Source organism: Pseudorasbora parva, chromosome 9 (assembly GCF_024679245.1).
Source record: "Pseudorasbora parva isolate DD20220531a chromosome 9, ASM2467924v1, whole genome shotgun sequence".
In the NCBI taxonomy this organism is placed as follows: domain Eukaryota; kingdom Metazoa; phylum Chordata; class Actinopteri; order Cypriniformes; family Gobionidae; genus Pseudorasbora; species Pseudorasbora parva.
Window position 1 is genome coordinate 31179210 of NC_090180.1, and position 27028 is coordinate 31206237.

The 27028-nt window shown below is 41.0% G+C and overlaps 2 protein-coding genes across 3 annotated transcripts in view; both read left to right on the forward strand.

The window, feature by feature from the left end:
* Positions 1 to 25807, forward strand: part of LOC137088868 (alpha-2-macroglobulin-like protein 1) — a 74689-nt gene extending 48882 nt beyond the window's left edge. The window contains exon 35 of the mRNA XM_067452228.1: positions 25782 to 25807. The gene's annotated coding sequence lies outside the window, so the exon portion shown is untranslated. The remainder of the gene's footprint in view (positions 1 to 25781) is intronic.
* On the forward strand, positions 13924 to 25807 carry LOC137088870 (alpha-2-macroglobulin-like protein 1). Of its 2 annotated transcripts, none has more exons than XM_067452229.1 (34): positions 13924 to 14112; positions 15062 to 15242; positions 15308 to 15464; positions 15555 to 15607; positions 15738 to 15758; positions 15838 to 16003; positions 16085 to 16169; positions 16244 to 16358; positions 16427 to 16544; positions 16625 to 16734; positions 16826 to 16996; positions 17072 to 17296; positions 17373 to 17585; positions 17654 to 17803; positions 18228 to 18356; positions 18440 to 18515; positions 20957 to 21122; positions 21212 to 21437; positions 22230 to 22353; positions 22425 to 22546; positions 22623 to 22674; positions 22768 to 22851; positions 22937 to 23113; positions 23194 to 23269; positions 23362 to 23518; positions 24026 to 24100; positions 24185 to 24353; positions 24428 to 24612; positions 24680 to 24901; positions 24969 to 25090; positions 25201 to 25282; positions 25371 to 25454; positions 25529 to 25634; positions 25712 to 25807. In XM_067452229.1, the coding sequence occupies exons 1-34, from the start codon at positions 14030 to 14032 to the stop codon at positions 25750 to 25752; spliced, it is 4323 nt and encodes a 1440-aa protein (XP_067308330.1). In that variant the 5' UTR covers positions 13924 to 14029; the 3' UTR covers positions 25753 to 25807. The 2 variants fall into 2 exon arrangements, with proteins under 2 accessions (XP_067308330.1, XP_067308331.1); XM_067452230.1 differs by having other exon boundaries at positions 20981 to 21122.
* Positions 25808 to 27028: the final 1221 nt, after the last annotated feature.

Sequence of the window (27028 nt, forward strand, 5' to 3'; positions counted from 1 at the left end):
CAGGCAACAAACCAAAGGAAGAGAGCAGCAGCTTTGCCGGGACTGCCATGGTACATTAAGGAAAATCCTTCTACATTGTTGAAAAGATGTGAGGTAAACAGCAAAACGTTGTTCAATACAAAATAGGGCTGCACGATTTGGGGAAAATATATAATTGTGATTATTCTACGTTAAATTGTGATTGCGATTTTAAATGCGATTATTGTTATTATAATTTTTTTTATCACATAAACGTCGCACACCTGTGTGTGATAGGTGCGTAGGAGAGCAGGACAAAAAAGTCCAATTATCAAATGAAAAGGAGAAGTCCCGCACACTATCAACTCCCAATTAGAAAAGATTTATTATTTCATTGCAACGTTTCGATCTTTCTCAGGCAATTTATAATTTTTTACAAATGAAAAGTGTGTGTATATAACATTTTGTGTTTTTATATTAATGTGACTAATAATAATAATAATAATTATGATTATTATTACTGCAAAACATATTTTTAAAAATATTACCATTACAATAACATTTTCATAATTACAAATAAAAAAAGGGTACATCAGAATAAATATAACAATATAATACTAATACTAATTATTATTATTATTTTTGTAATATTTTACAGAAAACTTATTTTACAAAAAAAAAAAAACTGCTGGGTTACCTATTAATATGCAGACAGCCTATGACTAAAAACATTAGAAAGGTCTAAGCCTAACGCCGCATTCACACGGGGCGTAGGCGTTAACGCTTCCCATTTACTTTGAATGGGTGACATCATCCGTTGCCGAACTGAATTGTGGGTTCCGTCGCGGCGCTTCACTCGCGTTGCAAGCGGCAGAAGTTGAAGAATTCTCAACTTTTCAAGCGCCAGCGCAGGCGTCATCCAATCAGATCGCCGTATGCAAATATCCTACAGCAGACAATAGCCAATTGCGTTCATTACTGCTCCGTGAACCATCCAGACCATAGACCGTTAAAAATCCAGACGCAGCTCCTGGACCACTACGTGATATTCTTCCCGCTGTCTGCGCTTTTTCGGGATTTAATGTACTTAACAGCTTCGTGCACCTGTGCAGTGCGCTGACAACAACTACACGGGCAATCGCACTCGCACATACAACCAAAAAAGGCGCTTTTTTGTGTTGTGTTTTGGTCCAAGCGGCAAGTTAATGTGATTGGCTGTTGTCACTATGACGATCGCGTCAGCACCCAGCTTCAGCCCCGCCCTCCGTCAAGCGTTAACGCCTACGCCCCGTGTGAATGCGGCGTAAGGAGTTATTCTTAAAGTCTCTCTTTAATATGAAATAAGAACCTCTTGTGCATCCACTGTAGGGGAAAAAACTCCTTGTACATTGAAGAAAAACATGGATTGTCCAACAAATTTATAATTTTTTAAGTTTATTAAGTTTTAAAATGTATTAAGCATTCATTTCTTATTATTCATTACCCAAAAGTTTTTAATTCACACTGAAGGCCAGAGGGCGCCCTCGAGCGGAAAATGCCACATTAGCCTCAGAGAAGTAATTGACATTAGTTTTCAGGAAATCCATGATGTGAAGCTAAAGCGGTGTAAACAGAAGATAGAGACACTTTGATTGAAACATGACGACAATAAACACGACTGCAGCAAAATATGGTGTATTTGAGTTCTTCAAGCCGTCAAGGGTATTTTCATAATAATAAAGTGTATTATAATGCAGTGCTGATTGACATAGAATACTATAAAATAACGCATCGTCTTCCTCACTCTGATGAGAAGCCACATCAGCTCACACACACTCGACTGACGATATAAAGTGAGGTAAAACATGTTATTAAACGTTGTCTTTCGTTGAACAGGTTTATGAACGCTTCACTAGTTTGTGAAGATGTTTGTTGCTTTTTCAAACGCACGTTTATAAGCGATTTAAACGCGCAGTCTTTCAGACGGAGCAGCGTTTATCACAGAGCCGATCTTCGCTAACACACTGGGCATTTATTTATTTAATTAAAATCGCAGCCTTCGTGCTTTCATAATCGCACACAAGCCAAATCGCGATTGCGGTTCGATTTCGATTAATCGTGCAGCCCTAATACAAAAACTAGTTTACAATGGGCATAGTTAAACACAATTTCAGGCATCCTCTGTGTGGATACAATATATAGCAAAACATGTCTAAACCACAGGCATCTTTTTGTTTTTTCTTTGTTTTTGCATGAAGCCAACAGATCCTGAGGAGGATGTCTTCAGTGGAGTGGTGATTGGGATCCTTTTGGTGGTTGAAGATATGAAGAAGCCCCTTCCAGTTTCCTACAACGATGTTGCCATTGTCATCAAGGAAAAGATTGTCATGCGTCATCTTGGGGATGTGCCCAATGCTTTTGTGAACCTGATGGACCTGCTGTGCATGCTGAACCTTGACTATCCAAAAGACATGAAATATACTTTTGAGGTGATTCAGCGCATGTTCATGGGAATCGGTCTGAGATGTGCACTCCCAGGGTCCACTATCTAAAGAATAAGCTGCTCAGGTAGAGGGATGGCTCAGGAGGGTCTTTCTGCATTTGGCAACGAGGAAGTGTTCTATTTTTATTTTTTATTTTGTGTGTCATTTGTCCACAATGTAGTAAGAGGAAAAGAAATGAAAGCACTTCTGTGGGTCACTACAGTTTATGTTTTCATGTTGTAACGTATCTCTATTGCTCTCTGTGGAGGAAATGTATCTTGCAGACACTAATTTGTATTTTATGTTGTCTAACAAACATGAACAGAGTGGGAAGGATGCTCTTTTTCTTCTTCTTTTTTTCTTCTTCTTACAAGCAGTTTTTGACCAGCCCTGAAAGAGTTGGAAGAGCATGGATGTTTAAGAGCGTGTGGAAGCTATTTTTGTCTGCATGTCCCAGAGGAAGAATTCTCATTTTTACTCTATTTAGTAAGAGAAGATATAATGTGTGGGCATTCTGTGGGTCACCCCACCTTGTTTTCATGTACGTCACATATTTCAAAGGTATTAACATTAATCTGTGTGATGTTACTGATAAATTTTCAAGAGAGTGGACATTTCAGCAATGTTTGAATGTTTTAATTTTCAACATTTTTTTCAAGTTTCTCAAAGATAGATTTTTGTTTTGTTTTTATGAATCTTTCTGCAATTTACTGAAAGTTGTTGGGGTTTTAATAAAGGCCCTTTTTTCTATTGGCGTTTTGATTGGCCAATTCTCATGTAGATTCTTTGTACATATTTGTTTGTGTTTAAATAGCCATTTCTGTACAGTCAAGTAACTTTGCAATAGAGCATGAGAAAAAATTATGTTGCCATAACTTAATAAGTTTGTAAGGGTGGATCGCCTACAGTGGTTCTGACTGCAGGGTTGCCGAACGACTAAAGAAACGTTATCAGAAAGATGCTAGAAAACTGTACATTTCTTGTCTATAACCACCCACTGCAACTTATACCAACGACGAAAATAAGCGCAGTTACAACAGCAAAATATGTGGGAGAGCGTTGCTTTAATATGACTATATTGTATTGCAATAGGTAACACTTCAAAGTCAATACCAAACCAAAACTAGTTAGCAAATAATTTATAATTGAAAGAATTTAATGACAAAATCTGGTTATGGTTACACTTAAAATGGTTACAAAATAGATGAATGAGATGATCAAACTTATACCATTAATCGTACCCAGCATGTATAGAATGTTACCTGAAAGATAGAGATAGAAAGAGAGAGCAAAGAGAAGAGCCAAAGAAGGCCCCTAGAAGAGACAGCCAGAGAAAAAGAGAGCGTCAGAGAAAAAGAGAGACCGAGCAACAGTTGCAATCTTCTTTTATCCATCCCTTGACCATGTGATTGAAACCCTGAGACATTCAAACTGACCAATCAGACCAAACTTCCCCCACTGTACTACAGGTGTGGCACCATTTGGCCTACAGGCCCTCAACATCTCTTTGTCTTTAGGAATCCCAAACGGCCCCACTGATAAGAGAGAGGGGGGTGGAACACAGTAAAACAAATGTCTTTGATTATTTTGGATTCTTACTGTCCTCCCTTGGTACCTTTGGCCACGTTCATAAAGTGTCCAGAGGTGACACAGAACACAAAGACATTCTTCCAGTGGTGTGTAGATGTCATCTTCAGACTTGTCGTCCAGAAATTTTGCGAAAGCAGTTTGGCAGTTCAGTCTTTGTTCTCATTGCAGTTCTGCATGGGAAGTCTCCATCAAATGGTGTTGCATCATTCCTTGATATGCAAAACGTCCACTGAATACTTCACACCTCGAGAGAACAGTCATTGAAGGTTAGAGCAAACGCTTGTCCCTCTTTCTGAGGACACAGGATGTGAACTTGTCCAGCAGGGATCCTGTGATTAAAAGAACATATAGCACCACAAAAAGCAAAAGCATACATGGCATTTGTCATTGGTCAGAAGTTTGATATGGTCAGATTAAAATGGTCTCTGGCAATAAACAATTAAATCGATATACTTAATAAAGTGCTCAAGGTTGAGAATAAAAGAAGATCTCACAAGCTCTTACATTGTTTCTGGCAACATTAAAAATAAATTGCATTATAACAAAACAACAATCATTGCTGGTTTTAAACCCTTTTTTCATGAAGAGTATCAACAAAATATTCAGTGTAACCAAATACAGAGGTTCAATTGTTCCAAGTCAAATGGCCAAAATTCAAATAATCAAAGACGTTTAAGAAATGTTTCAAATCAAATGCATTGTAACAATACAATGATAAAATAAATGTTTGCACTTAGGTAAGAATGAGAAATACTAACGCAAATTTTGATATTTAACTTGGTGAGACAAATAATAACTAACTGAATTAGTAAATCAAAGAAAAACAATAACTGGAAGAAATTCAGTACAATACAGCCTAGATGTAAAGAATTTTTGCAGATATAGATTTGACTTTGTGTGTGAAGATCAAATCTATGTGAATGCATTTAGCTGTGGCTATGTGTAAATCATGACCAAACATGGCGAGGAGGGTTTACAATTGTGATGCAAATTTGGTCCTGTTGAACAGGCAGCCAGCATGAGAATGTGAGAGAGGTGTGGTTGGCTCAACATCTCCCCCACCAATGTTTGTGTTAAGGAGCATGATAAAGTGCAAAAGTCAGAGTGAATGAATCCTGCTGTGATGAAAGCATTTTCATGGTTAATGCAATTGTAAATTACATTGTAGCCAAAATGGCAATTCTATGCTCCTGTACATGGTTTTACTTCAGCTATATAGAAAATAGCAGAGTTTTCCATAGGAGGCAAACTAATTCAACATAGAAACACGTGAAACTTGAAATTGCTATGCAATTCCTGTATTAAAGTTACTCCAATTTTCACAAGATGCCTAGAATGCATAGCATCTACAACCTTTATCCTAAGTGTTTCATACAACACTTACAGTAAAGCAATCATGTGTTTTAAAGAATAAACTTAACTAATCTATGTGTATTTATTAACACTGTAGTGATTTTTACTTTTGTCCACCCGCAAGGACACTAAGTAAGGTAGTGATTGGTACTCACGTCACCGCTGATGTTGTGATTTTTGGATCACACGTCACTTAAGGTGTGGTTATGAGTACATCAGATGACCACCTTCCCCCCTCTTAGTTTGGGACACTAGTCAAGGTCTTTTACCTTGGCTGCAGAACACTCCGAACAGGAGGCTGTCCAGTCATTTATAATAAATGTAAAGGGGGAAGAGTTGGTCAGCTGATTTATCTGAAAGATTGGTGAGATTTCTAACTTGTAGAGCCTTTTCTGCTTTATCAGCACAAGGAAGACACAATTGTAATAAAATAGATTTTATTAACAAAAGATAAACAGAACAATTAACACAACTACTAAATGAATACAACGAATGATAAAGGAATACAGTGCGTAAAATGCATAAAATACATGTGAGTAAGTTAAGTGTGGCTATAGAAGAGTCACGTTATCTTATGGAAAGATAAACTGTTGTTTCTCTGAAACTAAGGTGAAGAACCTTATTATGCATTAGACAAATAAACAAAAGATTATTTGTTATGAACTAGGATCAGTTATATTTCCTCTAATGTAAATTAGAAAATCATACACTGATAATATACAACAATGCCAATGTCTCTAGAAAGAGGTTTGGTTAAGTGATATTTACGTTCCACGTGGTTGAGTAAGCAGTCCGATGGTGATGACTTCTTCCACTGGTTTTGCTGGGAGACAGTGCAGTGAAGAAAGGAGCTGGAATCTGTTTCAACAGCCTTGAACACGAAGATCTGTGGGATGCTGATCTCCTGGGGCACCTAAAGGTCCTAAAATCTGGAACCTGCAGATTAGGCCCTGAAGTAGGTGCAGAAGGTCCTTAACCTGGAACACGCAGACGAAGGAAGGTTTGCTCTCCTGAGCTTAACCTTGTTGCAAATGTCTTTGTGTGTCTTCTGCCTCTTTGGACCAGACACTCAGAAGTTGGTCAATCTGCTCTGGTCTCTTTAGCATGGAGACTCGGGACGTGCTGTAGTCGAGACGCTGGACTAAAACTCTGAAAGTAGTGTTGGTTAATGTCTCTTTCCTCACAGGCTGGAGGCTCAGAACGTTGTCGTATCTGTTGCTGCCTCACAAGCTGTAGATTCCTCGGATCTTGTGTTGTCTCTCTGGTTAAACCATAGGCTCAGAACTTGGTTGCTCTGTCACAATCTAATCCTCGGCGGACAGACTCAGAACTTGGTGAACTTGTTTGTCTCTCACGTGGAGGAGACTCAGAACAAGGAGTGTCTATTGAAAGGGTACCTTTATCCTTTTCCGAATAGGAGGAGATTGCAATTTGGTGCTTCTCCATTCCAGTGTTGCTATTGGCTGCTGGCATCAGAGAGGGCAAACAGTGTGGCCCACCCTTCTTTCCCCTGTGGAACTCATTTGCATACTGTACACAGTTAGAAGTCTTTAAAGGGTCTTTAAAGTTCATTAATGCATTTCTCACTTTCCAAACCACCATCAGAATACCCTTGGCAATATACTGAGCAAATAGACACCCAACATGATGGAAAAAGATTGAACTGTCATGTGTTCATTAATTTGTTCATTAACAGCTGAATTTGTGGAAGATGTTGCATTACAAATAGCTGTCACTGAGAATACTTATTTCTCTGAATAAGTATGAGATGGATATGTGTAGTTTACATCAGTATTAAGGTTTCCAAAGATAGTTGTGAATGGATTTGGATGGATCAGTTTTGGTCTTTCTTTGTTTCACCCACTACTGCTGAGGTCCCGAGGAATGTTTATGGCCGTCACAAATCAGGACATTAGGGATCCGTCTCTAGATGGGTGAAGGGCAGAACTGCATGTGGACCAATGAGAAGTCCTGTCCTTCTGGGCTTGGTACTAGAGGTCTTCTTCTTGCCCTCAAAGAGGTATCTGGATGTTGTCCAAGCATCTTTATCTGATGGCGTTGGACATCTTGTTTGTGCTAGTCCAACAAGATCCAATCAAAATGGAGCAAACCTTTGTCCACTGTTTTGGGCAAAGAGGGGCCCGGCCATAAACTGGGCCCTGGAGTTCTGCTGTCCACTACAACACAAACAACTATAATGTGTGTTCAATGCGCACAATGTGTTTAGTACAATTACAACTTTGAAAATACAAACAGGATCATTGCAATTTGGATGTTTAATGATTCAACTCACTGCTATTAGTCTGCTAGCCCACTAGCCAGTGAGGTTAATAGCTGAAGGCCTTGCATGAACAATGCAGTTAACTCACTGAGAGTTGTACCTGCAAATGAGCGATAATCTTTGCCCTTAGAAAGAAATTTCCTATTTTTTTGAAAATAAGGTGGAGGTCGACATCTGCCCAGTGACCAGCATGTTACCTCTGAATGGCCTATTTTCTGACAGGAACTGCAAAACCTGTTCTCTTTGCCATAGGTTTGTCTGCTATGTTCTCCTGGATTTTGAGGATTTTTATGACACTCTAATGCCTGAACACCATGCGTACTGGTACATGACTCTGCGCTATTGCGGTGCTGCATCACCTTAAGAACTGAAATAGGCACACTTCCTCGAGTTGCACATGCATTTTCTGAATTAACCGTTTCAGATTCATTAGAGCGAGTCACCTCATCTAAGAAGTGAACATGCGTTTTAGTCCCATCGCTGTTAAGCGTTTTGGGGGTGAACTTTGTAGCTATTAGCTTAGCCTTGAGATCTGCAATGGTCTCCTTGTGATTTTTACACGTTTCATTCAGGGCTAACAGCTCAGTTAGTAATTTATTTAGCTGTGCTTGAAGATCTTAAATCTTTGCCTCAGACTTTTCTACTTCAGCATTTTTAGAATGCACTTCTTCACATTTAGCCTCTAGGCTTAATAATAGAAATGGTGTCACATCATCATGTAGCCATGTAAAATTAATGAAGTTTAAAGCTTCAATTATTTCACCATGTATACTCTTATACTCTTTCTTAAGTTTGAACAAGGTAGGCTCAAATTTTTCGCTCCATAAAGCAAACAATATGTCACTTTTATCAGAAATTTTCCCTTCCGTCCCGAGGTGATATTCGGAATATTCTTGGATTGTACAGTAATGGGACTATTGAAGCTGATTAAAACCTTCTTCTTGGAGGAATGCAATTCATAAACAATCAAAACAGACTTACCCATTCCTTAGTCAGAAGGCCAGCTTTAATCCTGAAGGGGGGATTCTGAAATCCACTGCCGCTTCAATATACCTGTATATATTTATATCCTATAACTTCATAATCAAAACCTTAATTAATATTCATCTTCCTATATTACCTATAATATCATAATGATTCTATCCAGTTATGATTTTGTTTTAGTTTCTTGTTTTCTAAAGTGTGTATTTGGTCTCTGAGGAGTGACTGAGGGTCTGGCCTAGAGATGTGTGATGTGTCACTAAACACTGGCAACAAGGTCATGTGTTTGGATTTGAGGTATCACACACCCCTAACATGTCAGGAGTGTAGTAACAGCGTTTGCTCACTTAGCCCGGCTTCCAGATATGAAATATGGATTTCTCTTTCATTTAATTTATTATGTTTTATTTCTTTTATATTTCCTTTTACTGCAACACTAAAGACTCAAGATGAATATTGCCTGTACTATTGTGTGTACCTCTCACTGAAAGAAAGCACATGTTATCAGTATGTTTTGGTAAGAACTGGTTAGAACTGGAGCTTAATCAGCTCCGACCTTGGAGAGACTGTGTATCTGTGTATGTGCGCAATATTCTGTGTTACAGATCAGAATGGTGTACAGTGGGCACCCTAAGAGATGGGTGGACTTGTTGTTCTGGGCAAGCTGGCGCCTACTCCAGATCTGGAAGGTCACCACGGGCCTAATTCTGGGTGAAAGCATCAACAAGTGACACGTCAGTGGAAACGTGCATCAGATTAACTGACTCGAGTGGAAATTTACCATGACTGTGCATTGTCTCTGAGCCAATCAGAACCATCCACATCGCAGTAATGACGTGGATAAGACCTTGAAAACGGTATAACTGTTGGGACAATTGTATGTACGAGAGGGCGAGGCAACGAGACGGTGAGAGAGGGAGCGCGGCCTACGAACTCCTTGTGAGACTTGAAGCTGGCTTCTGCTTTTGAAACTGCAAACTATTCTTAAGTAAATTTTTCTTTTATTTAATTGCAATCCTGACTCTGTCTTCATTTCTTCACTACTGGTCCTGGGTCATAAGCTGTTAACCCCTAACAATCCATACACAAGAGATCAACTGTGAAAAAATGTCCTCATTCTGATGAATTTCAGAAAATTTACTGCAGGGGATCCCGGTTTTCGGCACCATCTGTCTGCTATGGTCTCCTTGTGATATTTACACTTCTCAGTCATTCTCATCTTCCTGTTTGATTATGATTTCTCATTTCTCGCTGGGCATTTTTGGATTTAGCTCGTCTGGAATGGTAAGGAGGGCTACTTGCCAAACATCTCTGACCTCTAATTTGTACACCGATGCCTGTAACATTAAGTTGTTCCAGTAGAGTTGGAAAGGACCTTTTCGTGGCACAACTTCTTTGTGTTTAGTGCATTCTTCGCAAGTTAAAGGGCGGCTAATGGTAGTGACTTCATCATCTGCATTTTCACTGGTTTTCGGGGAGAACCGAGCCTGAATTAAATTGAGTTATTATGGGATTGCGTTGTTTTGGATCATCGGGTATTTTTTGCTCATTCGCAGGTCCTGGAGAAAGCTCACGCTCTCTCAGGTCCAGATGGCCTTGCAAACTGCTTGACAGAACTGCAACATCATCTTCGTTGCTATCGCTATTTCGCCCGCTACCAATTTTACTGCTTATCGCCGCGACTACCGCAGATACAGGAAATCCTGCTGATTTGCAAAAATCCTCAAGCGCAGATGTATAATCTTTGTCTAATTTAAGCTTCTTTTCAAGCTTTTTCATTTGTGATTCCATCGCGCTGCCCTGTCTTGCCCATGTTTGTTCATCATGCACAGATGCTTCGACCTGCGCTCTTAGCTTTTTTACCACATCTGATCGTTGCGTTTCTAGCTCTTTTATATTGGCTATTACACGTTTGTTTTCTGCAATAGTTGCCAAATCATTTAGCAGATAAACGATCGCGACCAGAACAAAGGAGTCTTTGTTTCCAATTTTCGGCCCTCAGTCTGGAACCAAGCTAGAATGTTATCATTGTTCCACTCAAAATCTACACCTTTGTTATGCAAGCTAAGGAGGAGATCTTTAATGTTCACTCCAAGAGTTTTCATTATCTCCTTATCTACACTCAAACTGCCGCTTCCCTGATAAGCCATGTTGTTTTCTAATAACCTTAAACACCACCGGATTTCTCCGGTCTCAGGTCCATTGTGGGTATACCGACCCGTTCAACAAATGTGTCTATATTGGGTGCGTCTAGGCTTTCCCTCAACACTTTCTAGAAGGTAAACCAAAATGGACCTGTTTGGCCCAATGTAGGAATCCAACAGCTGGTCGAAGGACTTCTGCGTGTATGTCTTTTTTAGGCGCTTCTATAAAGAACACTGCAATTTATTAAAATGTGAAGAACCAATTTTAAAAGCGATTAAAAGCACAAAAATGTGCGCAAGAGATTGTTCCCAAGTCGGCGCGCGCTCTGAAACAGCCACAATTGCGAGACGAGCAAATCACACTTTCGGTTTCACACTTGCGTCTTAACGACCAAATGTACTCAAACATCTATGTCAAAATGACCGGCTTGGAGAGTCTCTTAAACACAATTTGTGTCTAAAATGGACGTAGTTATTATGGATATAGTCGGGAGAAAATGCAGTGCATCTGCCTATTATCAGTCGCCTATAGATCTGCACATCTGTCTTAAAGAGGCAGCGGTGTAAATAAACATGTTGACGAATTATTGCGAATTAAACAACCAAATGCAAAGAGAAAATCACTCACAGCTCTTGTATGAATAACTTCAGCTTTAATAAGCATTAATGTGCTATCTATGATAAACTTTGCAGTGTTATATTACATTTGATTACTAGAATTCTTCCTGAAATTAAAGCACCGTGTAGGCCTATATAGTGTGTATCTTTGTTAATCGTGTGTGTGTGTGACTTGATTAATGCAAATTCCCATTGTGAACATACGTGTCCATTTGAAAGAGTTTGTGAGTTTGTTTGCCTCAGGGCACTGACTAGGACATAAGTCAATGGGCTGACTCCCTGATCAGTGCCCTGACTACTGAACTAGTGAGATGATTGAGACAATCATCAAGATTGCCCATCAAGACCATCACCAGGGAAGTGGAAAAAAACCCTAAAATTGTTTTATTTGGGAGTTTAAAGAGTGGGATTAAAGGCACCTACAAAAACAAAATATGGACCCAAATTACGATGTGATGTGGAGTAGCCTACCATTCATTCACATTAATAATTACATGACAATTTGTAAGATTCTTCTTCTTATTATTATGATTATTATACTTAATGACGCTTGTTATTTAGAAGAAGAATGTCGTTTTTATTGATTTTATTATTATTTAAAAGAAGAAGGTCATTTTTATTATTTTGTCAGTCTGAATTATTTTAGTCCCAGTCCGTGCGCAGCTGCCGGGCCAGGCGGGCCTGAAACGTCAGATAAAGCGCACAGGATCGCGACTGGAGGAATACATAAGCCTACAAATCAAACGCTTTGGTAAAGTCACACAAATTAAACATTGACGTTCATGTTGCACAAAAATAAACACTGAATGTTGTTGTTGTGGTATTTAACAGTGGGTCATATAGCTTATCTTGTCAGTGAGTTTTGTGGTGTTAGGAATTGTTTTTCTGCGCATTTTCCCTCTAACTCAAACGTGCGTACACCACCTCCTGAGCTGGTGTAGGATTTGAGCGTGCCGTACGCCAACGTCCATATTGATAAATCTCAAAGTCAGCGTGCGTTTGGGTGTACGCAAGGTGTACGCTGGAAATTTGGTGTACGCACTTTTGATAAATGAGGGCCAATGGCCCTCATTTATCAATCTTGCATAGAAACTGGTGTATATGTTGGCGTAAGATTATGCTTACACTCCTCTCACCGCCTGATTTATGAAGCTGTGCGTACTTCTGCAATCCAGGTGTACGCAATACTTGCCCTTAATAAATGTGGCGGCTGAAAACGATCGTCATTAGAATAACACGCCCCTATATATTCAAGTCTCTGCCTCTCCCATGCCCTCATTTTACGTCATGGACAAACAGAAGACGGCAAAGAAGCGAAACTTCTTCGACGTGGAGATCGGGCGCGCTCAATCATCTCACTACTCCACTAGTCAGGGCACTGACTAGGACATAAGTCAATGGGCTGACTCCCTGATCAGTGCTCTGACTACTGAACTATTGAGATGATTGAGACGCGCCCATCGAGACCATCACAAGGGAAGTGAAAAAAGAAACGAAATTGTTTTATTTGGGAGTTTAAAGAGTGGGATTAAAGGCACCTACAAAAACAAAATATGGACCCAAATTACGAGTACTGTTAATAGTGTGGAGGTTGAGAAGCGCACTCCAGCAGTTTAAATAGCTGTTTGGATGATAAATTACCATCACAATGCATTATTTTACAGCACGTTTTGAAACAATTAGCATTTAATTTCGTATCACGGCACATGTATTGGGGTGTACAATAGTGATGATGATGTGATGTGGAGTACTACCATTCATTCACATTAATAATTACATGACAATTTGTAAGATTCTTATTATTATTATGATTTTTATTCTTAATGACGCTTGTTGTTCAGAAGAAGAATGTCGTTTTTATTGATTTTATTATTATTTAAAAGAAGAAGGTCATTTTTTTATTTTGTCAGTCTGAATTATTTTAGTCCCAGTCCGTGCGCAGCTGCCGTACAGGCGGGCCTGTAACGTCAAATAAAGCGCACAGGCTCGCGACTGGAGGAATACATATGCCTACAAATCAAACGCTTTGGTAAAGTCACACAAATTAAACATTGACGTTCATGTTGCACAAAAATAAACACTGAATGTTGTTTTTGTGGTTTTTAACAGTGGGTCATAATATAGCATATCTTTGTCAGTGCGTTTTGTGGTGTTAGGAATTGTTTTTCTGCGCATTTTCACACTAACTCAAACGTGCGTACACCACCTCCTGAGCTGGCGTAGGATTTGAGCGTGCCGTACGCCAACGTCCATATTGATAAATCTCAAAGTCACCGTGGGTTTGGGTGTACGCAAGGTGTACGCTGGAAATTTGGTGTACGCACTTTTGATAAATGAGGGCCAGTGTGACCACGTAAGTCGTGAACTTTGGCTTTACATCGAATGCGATCTACTTCTACAGCGTGGGTAGGTACCAGCAACTCAGTGATTAGACTACCGGGACTCCGCCCTAAAAACGCCCTGATTGGCTGTGAGTGCTCAATCAACCTGATCCCAATTATTAAGAGCGGTTCAATAACGCTAGTAAGTATCAGTACAGATGATTGAGAGTCAAGCTGTAGATCAGTGTGAATTTGTAAAGAAGTACTGCAGTTTCTGGAAGAGACGCTCAATTTCTGTCTAGACTTGGATGATTTCTCCTCATGGCTGTGAAGGAGATTTGTGTTTGGAAAGGGCTCATTTTAGCCCTTTTCCTCTTTGCTGTTGATGGGCAGACTTTAGGACCGTGAGTATCATGTGCTTTAAGTGGCTCAAATAGAATTGTCTGATTTGTGACTGGTTGCACAGTGCTATTGGGGTCAGTTAACCATTTTACTGACTTGTGAACACTTTAGAAAATGCAATTTAGGGCTGTTAGCCCTTGCTGGAGTCATTAATAACATCACTATTCTGATTTGTGAATTTTCACATTGGACTTTGTGTCAGTTAACCCTTAAGTTAACTATTCTGTTGATGACCAAGGTTGGATTTATTGACCCAAACTGAGCTATGAAAGTTAGAAGAGGGCAATTAGGCACCCGGGGTGTCAGTTAGCTGTTGTTGATAAATTAAAGGGTCAAAAGCGCAACTAAGCAGACACTGATCACATACTGATTTGATATGTAACTTTCCATAAAATCTTAACCTCTAAACTTTTGTAGAAGTATGACAAGTCAAACTGGTTAATGTGTAATGGCTTAGTGTTTTCTGTTCTTGGTTCCCTTTAGTGATTCTGCTTATCTGGTAACACCACGATTAGTCAATCATCACTTAATTATCTCACTGAAATTCATTGAAACACAGGAATTCATTGAAAGCACTCTCTTTACTCTGCACTGTTATGAATGCCCAAGCAACTGTTGGTGATTCTGGTGTAATAACATCTCTTACATTTTTTTTATAAACAATTTTTAAAGAAACATAGAAACATGAAACATTTTTCAATGCACTGCTGCAACTAACATTTTTGTCAGAACCTCTTAAGTTGCGTGTTATCTGTTCAAGATCATGATCTCGATCAGAAACGATTTTTTTTTCTCAGTTCATCTAAAATCATGCAGCTCTACCCCCCCCCCCCTCTGTCTATGAACAGACATGGCAACCCTGTGGCATCCACTTTATGTGACTGTTCAACCTACATGTTCTGACCTGAGTCCCTTTGCTCTATGAATCTAAACTTCATGATGTTTCTACAGGTTATTCATGGTGACATTCCCTGCAGTGATTGAGTCTGGATCTGAGGCCAAATTATGCATAACCCTTCTAAAACCCCAAGAGAGTCTCACAATGACAATTTCTCTGCTTGATGACACCAGTACGATTCAACTTGTGCAGAAGGTTTCTGCTAAGTCGTTTCACAGCTGCTTTAGTTTCCAGGTCTGTTATCATGAGACATGTGGCTTTTTCTTGTCTGGTTTGTTGTTAACTGGATTTCTCCATAGGCTCCTCGAGTAGATGGAGAATCTGTGCAGAAGCTGAAGGTGGAAGTTCAAGGGAAGACCTTCAGAGCAACCGAAAAGAGGATTGTCATGTTCAGACGTTATCTGCCTTTGACCTTCATCCAAACAGACAAACCCATCTACAATCCAGGACAAACAGGTGAGCAGTGCATGACCCTTGGTTGAGTATTAGAGTTCTGATCATATTCAAGTGCATGATGCAATGAGCATTTGCTGCTGTCTTTTGCAGTGAATTTCAGAGTTGTCACCATGGATCCCAGATTTGTGCCTTTTGATCAGATGGTAAGACCTGAACATGAACAAATTGTGCAAATAAAAAATAACATGCAATAAATTAGCAGTTTTGCACTCTTCAATGGCTGCTGCATCAATGTTTGCTTTTTAAATGCCTATTATGTCTTTGTCCTTACAGTACAATCTGGTGGTGCTGGAGGTAAGAATTTGTTCCATTGCAAGTCTTTGAATGGTGCCAGTTAAGCTTTTTGCATGTCTGCTGTTACTTGTCTTAATAGGACAATAATAATAACCGAATTGGTCAGTGGACAAACGTTTCCTCAACACAGTGGATCTTGCAGCTTTCTCATGAGTTAAATCCAGAGGCTCAGATAGGGATGTACACACTAAAGGCTTTTATTGGTGAACGGATGATCTCCCAAGTTTTTGAGGTGAAAAAATATGGTAAGTGGTCTGTGTATATAATGTGCAGCAGTTCAATGAATATCTGAGTTCTTAACCTAAGGAGTCTTGTTTCTGGTTTAGTTTTGCCCAAGTTTGATGTGACGTTAAATACACCACAAATGTACAGCGTTGGAGATGTGGGACTGAAGGTTGAGGCTTGTGCCAAGTGAGTGAGGCTTGCATTCTCTTGTCTTGTGCTTGGTCAGTTTTTGATCTTGTTCCCTGTGACTAATTTCCCAGATACACATATGGCCAACCTGTATCTGGTCAAGCATTTGTGGAAGTGTGCCGTGATCCATATCCATATGCTGTGGTTCCTAATGTGATCCGTCAGTGTCTGAATAAAACGTCAAAGGTGTGACTCCTGCCTTTACAGTGGAGGGTGTCTCCTGCTTGTTGTTGAACTAAATTTGACTCTTCCAGATCAATGCCACGGGCTGTGCCTCCCTTACTGTTGATGTGTCAGAGTTTTTCAACACCAAATTTGAATATATGCAAGACACATTTCTTGTAAATGTGAATGTCACTGAGGAGGGAACAGGTGAGCTATTGGCTTATCTGATCCAACAGCATGTGTATAAAGTTGATGTGCTTATGTGGTGGTTCTTTTTTCCCCCCTAGATGTAATGATGTCAAAATCTGCAACAGTGTCCATTACATTTGAAGTTGGCAAGGTCACATTTGTGGACCTCCCAGATTATTTTGAACCTGGATTAACAATTAATGGAAAGGTAACTTTTTTTTTTTTTTTTTTTTTTTTTTTACCTGGTTGCAGAAGCCTTTACATTGGTTCCCTTTCCTTACCTTGATCATTCCTAACAGATATCAGTGTCTCGTTTTGATGGTACTCCCATTATGAACAAAGCAGTGCATCTCCTGGACGGTAACAGCTGGCCCAATAAACTGCTGTTGAATCTGACTACAAACCAGAATGGACTGGCCATGTACTCCCTCAACACTGCTGATCTTCCTAAAGCTGATCTCAATCTGGTGGTAGGAGGTGCTTTTTATATTTTATGACCTGAAGATTTCTCTTGCAAGAAACTGATTCTGCTCATTGTTCCCCAGGCAAGTGTGACTCCAGAAGTTGTTTATAGTTACAAATCACCATACTTCACTACAGATAGGAGGGTTGTTCAGCTTCTCCGACCCACTTCTGGCATTCCATCATCTAGTGAACTGACTATAGTGGCGCTCGAGCAGCCGCTTAAATGTGGTGCTGTTTTTCCAATAACCGTGAAGTTTTCTTTTGTTGGGGAGACTGGGGACTACAATGCTGACATTATCTATATGGTGAGTAAACCTCTGTTATTTATGTATTAACTGCTTTTGTCTGTCCAGTGCACTTATGCACCATTTGTCTTGTCAGGTCTTGTCCAGAGGAGTGATCGTCCTCCATGGATTTCAGAGAGTAAGCGTGAAGGCTTCTAATACAGTCACAAGTGGCTCTGTGTCTTTCCAACTGTTTGTCACTGCTGGTATCGCTCCAGCTGTGCAGATACTGGTCTACTGTGTTCTGCCCAGTGAGACTGTAGTTGCTGCTAGTGTGTCTTTTGAGACAGAAATGTGTCTCCAACCCCAGGTATGATGTGCACTGGCTTCAAGTGGGGAATGGTGACATGCCCTACAGTGTGTTGGTCCTTGTTTCAGGTGTCTCTGCAGTTCTCTCCTGATACAGCTGTTCCTGCTGAGGGAAATGTTCTGACTGTCTCTGCTCAAGCAGGATCTCTGTGTGGCATCAGTGCTGTAGATCAGAGTGTCCGGATCATGGAGCCAGGAAGACGTCTGAGTGCTGAAAGGGTATCCACGTGCTGCTGATTTTATATCTTGTTGGTTTTGATTGACGTTTAGGTGTCTTTAGAATTTGAGTATTGCTGATGGTTCAATTTGACAAGCCTATCCTTTTGTGCCTGATTGGATTATATAGCAGTTTGTTTACATCTCTAACGGAGTTCAGCTGGTAGTTAATGTGCGAGTAAACGTCACTCTTTTGATCTCAAGAGACCCTCTCTTCTGATTTCAAGAGAGTCCTCGGTGTGACTGCTAGAGATTACAGCCTTTAGCCTCCTTGTTAGTGTCCGACTAATACCAGACCAGAGCTCGAGTCTCGCTTGGAGGGGGCTGTTCGAACAGGAGGGGGTTACATCATAAATGCTGTAACGAACAATACACTTGGTTACATTTTCCAGAAACAAGTGATGTATAAACAGTTTCCTTGTCCCAGGTGTTTGACTTGCTTCCGGTGCGATCGCTATCAGGTTATCCATACAGCATTGATGATGAACCAAAACACTGTGTTTCTCTACCCAATTGGCGTCGAGATTCTAAATATAAAGCTTACAAAACATTCAAGGTACAAAACAACTCATGACCATTTAGTCACTGAATAATACAGCACCATTGACTTTAATAATGTTTGTCTTGTTACTCTGACAGAGCCTGGGAATAAAGGTTGCAACAAATCTTGCTTTACAAGCCCGTCCATGCCGTCGTTATCCCAGCTTCCCTGATAGTAGGTCTATGCAGACAGGCTGTTTCCATAAATTTGTGGTGAACTGGCCTTGACTTAAAAGAGGAATTAGAAATGCACATTTTGTGTATGTGACCAGTCACAGAAACTAGGGGGCAAGTCAGCAGCTCTACTTTCAAGCAAAATGTTTTGCTTTTTTTGTAGAATTTGTTGAAATTACACAGCCTCTTAATGTTTGAGATGGCAGTATTGATATATTTAGGTGTACATTTTGAGGTTGAAATCACCTTTTGTCTGTGTATTTCTATACTGGCTTTTGTTATTTCCCCACCCTCCAAGGGACGCGTGGCTAAATATTCATGCAGCGCTCTGGCTGGCTGTAGAGACTATTCGAACGACAATGAAAGCGGCATAAAACTGAATATCCCTAAACTACAATTGAGCAAAGAGGAAGAATGTATCGGACTGGTGTTAGACGAGTTGCACCATAAGATATCAGAGGCTATATCGATAGTAACATTTGATGGGGATAGATGGAGAAATGGGTCAAATCTGTAATCGTGGCTAGTGTTAGGGGTAAGGCACATGAGAAATCAGAGGTTCGAACCATAGGCGCCGATACTGTGGGTGCTCCGGGGCTCGAGCACCCACGGAAAATATCGAGCACCCACGTGTGCCAGACTGCCAGTCAGGGACGGATTGGCAATCTGTGCGTTCTGGAAAAGTCCAGAACGGCCGTCCAACCGAGGGCCATCGGCCAAAAAACCCCAAAAAGTATAATAACTGTCGCGATAGTCAATGATAATAAAATAATGAGCTCGATAATTTTTCCGGCCGCGATAATTTCCATTTGCATGCTTGTTTGTTTTCGATGTTTCTCTCGCTGACGGAGCGCGCGCCTCGTCCGTTTGGGGAGATGTTTAAACTCGACGCGCAGACTGGGTGTGTGCCGTGATGAGACGTCAGGCTCGGCCAGATTCGTCTGGATCTCGTGCTTCTTCGGTTGCGGAGCCGCAGGCAAAGTTAAAAGATTTGACGGACACACCGCCAAGCGAAACGGGGTCTCGTGCACTCCGCGTTTTTGCAGCGTGCGCGCTCGTGCGGACGCGTATAACAGGACGAGAGTATAACAAGGCAAACCTACACTGATGTTGGCAGTTTGATAAATGCAAGTTAATTCTTCAGTTCAATGTTTGTGTGCTAAAAAGGGCAATAAGTTCCTGTAGATATACGTATTCTCCTTTTTTGACAAATAAAGGCATGTCATCAATGTCTTCTCTCTAGCTGTATCAAAATCTCACCTAGCTTTCCTCAGAGATGGTCAAGTTTTGTGCATGATTACATGATATATTTGTCTGTATTTGTGAGAATTGGCACTGTCCTGATTTGAAAGAGATGCTACTTTACGGCTTTATTATCAATTAAATAGGTGTGTGTGTTCGTGTCGGCCGCTGTCCATTTCCTAAGGTTCTGAAATGTAAAAAAATTGGTCAAACATTTTTTTGCATCTTTTTTTAAAGGCCGTGTGTGCCAATGAGTACCCACGGAGGAAAACATAAATCGGCGCCTATGGTTCGAACCCACCTTTTGCCACACTCTCTACTCCCTTTTCCCATCACATTGAAAATAAATGCCTATCTGATATAAGAATTCAAAAAATATTAGAAAAGTGAAAAAGCATCTAACATATTTAATGTTTCTCGTTTAGTGTGGCAAAAGGCAGATTCAACCCTATGATTGCTTTGTGTGAACTTAATTACATGCACCTTACCCCTACACTATAGCCATGGTTATGGATCTTACCTCACACAGATGCACAGTACATCCACAAAGACACCAGGAAACAGTGTGCCCAAACAACTTATTTCATACACATGAGCTCTGTATGGGGTGAGTTTCCATAAACACCCAAGTTTGTTTTGTTCATTCTAAGAACACATGCACGTTCTCATGTTTATACCTCCCCTACCTATTGTTATTAACTATCGTTTTAATTGTAGTCATCTATCGTACGCATTGTATCACTAGCCAAAACCATTACAATAATGGGCTTTTAGATGGTAATGTTAGCATCTGCTGTCCTTTATTATTAATCGTATGCAGTCCTTTTGTTGTGTATGTCATTACTAGCAACCATGCAGCTTTACAGGGGGAGCTCTAAAAGGGGTATGGCTTATCTAAAGGAGCCCTATTGTGACTCCCAGCAGGTGAGAACTTCTCAATCTTTAGCAGCTGGTTTCTCTCATTTAAACAATTCTAAATGCCTACATTCAAATGGCCACAACTTCTCCAAACATTATCAGGTTTTCCTTTTACACATCATTGGAAAGCTTGGAGACTACACTTTCAGAATTTATGAAACTCAATGCCCGACTTATGTCCTTACTTTCGTGATTGGTCACATTAGCCAGGAGGGTGATTTATGAACCCCATGTTTATTTTGCAGACATTGACAGTTCCGTGTAAAATCGCTTCTCTTTCAGTGGACTATTTTCCTGTTCCTGTAGACATGATGGACGAAATGACTTTTCCAACAGAAAGAATGGCGACAACATTTCCCCTTTTAGAGGCGCCATCACTTCCTGCTCCTGAAGTGACCGTCAGGACTTACTTTCCAGAAACCTGGCTCTGGCAGCTTGCTCAAGTGGGGTAAGTAGAGCATCTTGTTTACTCCTTCTAAAGCTATTAGCCCAGTTTTTTTGACTACTTTACCCTTTCTTTCATTTGCTGTCCTTCAGAGCCACTGGATCCACACAAGTTCCCCTCACGGTTCCAGACACCATCACCACATGGGAGACTGAGGCATTCTGCCTGTCCTCCAAGGGTTTTGGTCTGGCACCTCCTGCTCTGCTGACAGTCTTCCAGCCCTTCTTCCTGGAGCTCTCTCTGCCATACTCCATCATCCGTGGGGAGTCTTTTGATCTGAAGGCCACAGTCTTCAGCTATCTGTCCAAATGCATAATGGTCTGTCATAACTCCCCCCCCCAACCTGTGTAAAATGTCAGGCCAAACTCAGTACTGTAGGGCTACTGTCCTGCAGAGTTTAGCTCCAACTTGCATCAGTGCTCATTTGAATGGAGCGTAACTTTCAACTCTGCAGACATAAATATCTAAATAGTGAAAAGGGCATTTAATTGCAAGGTAGAGTGTATCAGCAGCTTAAGACATTAAATTGTAAGTGTATAACACAAGAACACTACTTTTAAATGCAAATGAGATTATTTGTTAAAATGCTTCAATAATATCAAAGACCGGCACATACACTTGCAGGTTAGACATGTCCTGGCTGAACCATCAGTCAGTACTAAGTTATTATCCTTTCTTAGATGAGGTTATTCCACTTTTAACTGATGCATTGATTGAAGTTAGAATCTAGAGTTATTGTGTTTGTAGTTCATGATATATGGCCCTACTTCTGCTTATGAGGTGACTTTTGTGCCACCACCATACACCATCTGGTCTCAACTTTTAGACATGCCTGAATAATGATATATCTTACACAGATTTCAATCAAGCAGTATTCTGAAATGTGTACAGATGCATACAATGAAAGTCCCTTGCTTTGTACCAATCACTCATTTGATAGTTACTTGAGGTACCCACCTCAATTATGGTCATGTATTGTCAATTTGGATCTGGAGTGAGTTTGTGTGGAATGATTTTAATGAATAGCGTTGAATGTTAATTTGTGTTGGCTTTGCCCCCAAATCCTACAAATGGATCTTTATAGCGAGTGTCGGGGTTTCTTTTGGGCAGGTTAAAGTGACTCCAGCTTTGGCCACAAACTACACTCTTAAACCATATGCTGAGCCATATTCATCCTGTCTTTGTGCCAATGGGAGAAAGACCTTCAAATGGGTTCTCTCAGCTTTTGTTCTCGGTCAGTTTTTGACTGTCTTTCTGAATTTGAAGTGTTTGTGGTGTTGCTCACTACTTGTCTGTCACCCACAGGAACTGTCAATGTGACTGTCAATGCTTCAGCTGAGCCATCCCAGACTCTCTGTGGCACTGAAGCCGTGACTGTGCCGACAAGAGGGCGCGTTGATGTTGTCACTCGAAGTCTACTTGTCCTGGTAAGTGTTAAAGAGCTTCTGGAGTTTTATCATGGCGCTCATTCTGCTTTACTGATGCGGTTTTTTGCTTTAATAGCCTGAAGGTGTTGAAAGGACAAACACCCAGAGTTGGTTACTGTGTCCAAAGGGTTTGTTTGCACTCAGTGATTCACAAACATGTTCACTGTACAGCCAAACATTTGCCTAGTGCTCAATGCTGATCCTTTCTGTTTGGTCTCCAGGAAATGTTCTTTCTGAAGATGTGACTCTGACACTTCCAACAAATGTGGTTCAGGGATCAGCCAGATGCTCTGTTTCAGTCCTTGGTAAAGTGTTTTATTGAATAGCAACTGACAGGGGATGTTTAGTAGAATAACGTTGTTTCTGTGTGCTTTGTTTCTCCTCTTGCAGGGGATATAATGGGTCGTGCCCTGAAGAATCTAGATGGGTTGATAAAGATGCCATATGGCTGTGGAGAACAGAATATGGTTATTCTTGCTCCCAATATTTACATCCTGCTGTACCTGAAGGTCACAGGGCAACTCACCGCAGCCATTAGAGAGACCGCCTTGGGCTACCTTCAGAGTGGTAAATAGTCCTGCTCTTCTGGATTGTCACACTGTCTAACTCTTGTCCTGATCAATTTTCATGTGTCTTGACCTACTCAGGATACCAACGAGAACTAAACTACAGACACAATGATGGTTCATTCAGCACCTTTGGTTACGATAAATCCAATACGTGGTGAGTTTCATGCTGTTCTACTGCTGAGTATAATCTGTCCCCAGCAGTTTGTAAGTTCATTTTGTGATGCCACATGTGATCTCTGTGGCCAGGTTGACCGCCTTTGTCCTGAGGTCTTTTGGTCTAGCAAGGCAATTTATCTTCATAGATCCAAATGTCCTGCAGAGTGCAAAGGATTGGTTGATCAGCACGCAGGGTTCAGATGGCTGTTTCGTGCAGCAGGGAGCTTTGCACAACAATCTCATGAAGGTACATTACCTGTCTCTTAATATGCTCAAGCTAGAACTGCACAATTATTAAAAGATTGTGATCTCTATTCAGAGACCCATGTGATCTCATTTGACAATGATTCTACTATCAATGGCTGTTTCACGTCATAAACATGAGCTTGAGCAGCGCGTATATTTTCGCAGCTCATGTTAATAAATGACAGTTTGGCTGTCATGATCCTGCTGTGAATGCTCTCATTCATTGATAAGGTTTAAAACCTCTGGTTTAAAACCAGTTTCATGTCACGTGTCAAAGACTTTAGGGACTTTATAGTACTAGCTTCACTTCTGAGTTCTTGCTGCTGCTAATTCAAAGAAGCTGACATGTCTAGATAAGCAGTTTCAGTCTTTTCAACCACAACTTATTTGACCGTGTACTGGGCTAAACAGAGAATCACGGTTTTTCTCTAATTCTGAATTGTGCAGCTCTAACCAATGAACTTGGTTTGAGACCATTCTTGTAAATCAATTTTTTTTTTTTTTAAAGGGTGGAGTTGGTGATGGCGTGACCATGACTGCCTACATTGTTGCATCGCTGCTTGAACTAGGCGTCCCTGGCACAGTAAAACATCTCCAGTAGCTCAATGAGCTCCTTGCAAATTATCATCCTGTTCTGGCTGTTGTCTGATATCTGTTTTGCTTTCAGGATCCCGTCCTTACCAAATCTCTGTCCTGCTTGAGGACTGTTGTTGGGAGCCTGGGCAACACTTATGCCACAGCTCTACTGGCCTACACCTTCAGTCTGGCAGGGGATGGAGAGACAACCACTCGATCACAGCTTTTAACTGCCTTGAACAACCGTGCCATTTCTGAAGGTGAAATGTACCAGCTTGTTTGAGTGGTTTAGTTTCTTTTATCATCAACTTTTTTTTTCCCTTCTCTTCCTAAGGCACGAAGCTTCACTGGTCTCAGACCACATCTGGTGATACTCTGGCAGTGGAGATCAGTGCGTATGTGCTGCTAGCGGTTCTCACTGAACGGCCTCTTACGACGGCTACTCTGGGCTATGCTAACCGCATTGTCAACTGGCTGGTGACCCAGCAGAATCCTTATGGAGGCTTCTCCTCCACCCAGGTGCCTCTGACTACCAAACATGAGTGCAATATTTGAGTGTAGTTTTTAATCTGGTGCTTGTTTTCAGGACACAGTGGTGGCTCTTCATGCCTTGTCTGTGTACGCTGCTCAAGTGTTCAGCTTGGATGGCTCCAGCACTGTTACTGTACAGTCATCAGTGGTAAGGGGAGACTCTTCTAGCTTCACTGTGAATCGGGATAACCGGCTGCTGTATCAGGAGAAGCCGCTGAAGAATGTTCCTGGCAAATATAGTGTCAAAGCATCAGGATCCACTTGTGTGTCTGTACAGGTCTGTATCTTCAGCTTTTACGGTTTCTGTTGCACCTCAATCTTTATCTGCTTTACTTGTACTATAGGTTGCATGTTTCTACAACATCCCAACACCCATTAAAGATACCAAAACACTGAGTGTTGAAGCGACGGTGACTGGAGACTGCCAACCACTTGGGGCCAATCTCATGTTGAACTTCACCGTAAAGTAAGAACACCTTTGACTTTGTCCTAAAACCAGCTCTTGTTTTTCCTCTTAGAAAAGGAAACCGTTCTTGATCTTGTTGACTAAACCTCTTTTTCCCACATCACACTCAGATACAACGGCGTAAAAGCAAGCACTAACATGGTTATCGTGGACATTAAGCTCCTGTCAGGCTTCACCGCAGATGTGTCACCGGTTCGTGTGTTTAAGGTTTAGTCCCGAGATGCTTGAAGTGCCTTCAGATGTAATGGTGTCTGTAAATCATGGTCTCTTTCCTCCTCAGCTTGGTTCTCCACCCCAATCATTTGCCCCGCTAGTGGAGCGAGTTGATGCTGATGATGATCATGTCCTAGTGTATCTGAAAGGGGTGAGACTGTACACTGGGTATATTCACTAGCTGCAAGCTTGTTTGTGTTGCTGTTTATCACTTCTGTCTCGCAGGTTCCCAAAGGCGTCCCAATGAGTTACACTCTTCAGCTGAAACGGGTCCTTCCAGTGAATAATCTCAAGCCAGCGGTCATCAATGTTTATGACTACTATCAGACGAGTACGTTTTCATCCCTAATCATGCTTTGCTCTGAATTCACTGACCATGATAGAGCTCATTTGATGTTCCTCTTTCAGGTGACGCTTTTGAGACGACCTACACATCTCCCTGTCCATGATTTAATTCAGTACTGACTGCAAGAAACAGGACTTGAATAAAACTACTTTTATACAGTCAGGCCTATTTCTGTTTTGTCTTCTGACACCTTGCAACATGACTTGCTTGATAACAGACACTGAACGTTTCAAAGTAAAAGCTGAACTTCAGACTGCAACTAATCTCTGGCAACATTTGAGATCCACTAGAGTTGCACATTGTTTTGGACCAGTATCTTCTGGTATACTTAACAGCTCTTTCAGAGACTACAGGGCCTTCTCAAAAAATTAGCATATTGTGATAAAGTTCATTATTTTCCATAATGTAGTAATTTAACTTTCATATATTTTAGATTCATTTGACACCAACTGAAATTTCAGGTCTTTTATTGTTTTAATGGGATTTGGTCCTCCTTCGTTTTTTGAGAACCGGCGACCATTTAAAAGACCAATCAAAACGAAAGTAACGCGGGCAGCCCCTCACGGACAAATGCCACGTAGGCCTACACACATAAAACAAACACAGCTCAACGTCAAATCCAGGTCTGGTAACTTCCTTTATTGGTGTCACTCCTCCTTATATGCCTCCGAGTTCCTTAATGAGAGGACTTGAGACCGGTGTGGCTCACAGGTGACACTCATTCACCATCACTCCCCGGTCTTGCTCGCTCATCCACCTTGCCACAGAAATATTGCAAATATTTTTCATCCACGCTTCTACCCACCCACACGGACTTAATTATCCACCCACATATTTTATAAATGTCACAATCCACCTGTTTTAGACACTTATGCCCACGGGTACCCGACCCATTGCAGGACTCTACTGCTAGCAGAGCAGCAGGAAACACACACACCAGGCATGTTCTATCTAATGCATTGACGCTGCGCACACTAACCCGCATATTATATTAAAATACCACGTGAGTGAAATAAAAGCATGAGTCGTTTGCTCTCCCTGTACTTTTGATGTCACGGCGATCAGGCTGCACAGTGCCGATGCATCTCGAGCAAGTCTTCCATCAACAATGCCGAACGCTTGCATTACTATTGATTCACATGGCTTTATACGACATTGTAACTGGTTCGGGGCTGGTGCTTTGGCTGTGGAAATGCAAAGAACCGATTTGAAACTAGGCTCTGGCTCCGATTTAGCACCAGCACTGCCTTGGTGGAAAAGGGTTATGAAGGGGTTTCTGTGCAAATCGGCTGGGTGTACGTTATCCCACTTATTACACATGTCAAGTAAATTAGACATTGCATAAGATCTAGTAAAATATTTAAACTCATGACACAGCT

What these genes read in the sequence shown, in the direction of transcription:
- LOC137088870 (XM_067452229.1), top strand. Translation starts at nt 14,030, where the DNA reads ATGGCTGTGAAGGAGATTTGTGTTTGGAAAGGGCTCATTTTAGCCCTT. An exon ending in TGTCACTGAGGAGGGAACAG is followed by an intron (nt 16,545 to 16,624) that starts GTGAGCTATTGG and finishes TTTCCCCCCTAG; the next exon opens with ATGTAATGATGTCAAAATCT. An exon ending in ATGCTCTGTTTCAGTCCTTG is followed by an intron (nt 22,852 to 22,936) that starts GTAAAGTGTTTT and finishes CTCCTCTTGCAG; the next exon opens with GGGATATAATGGGTCGTGCC.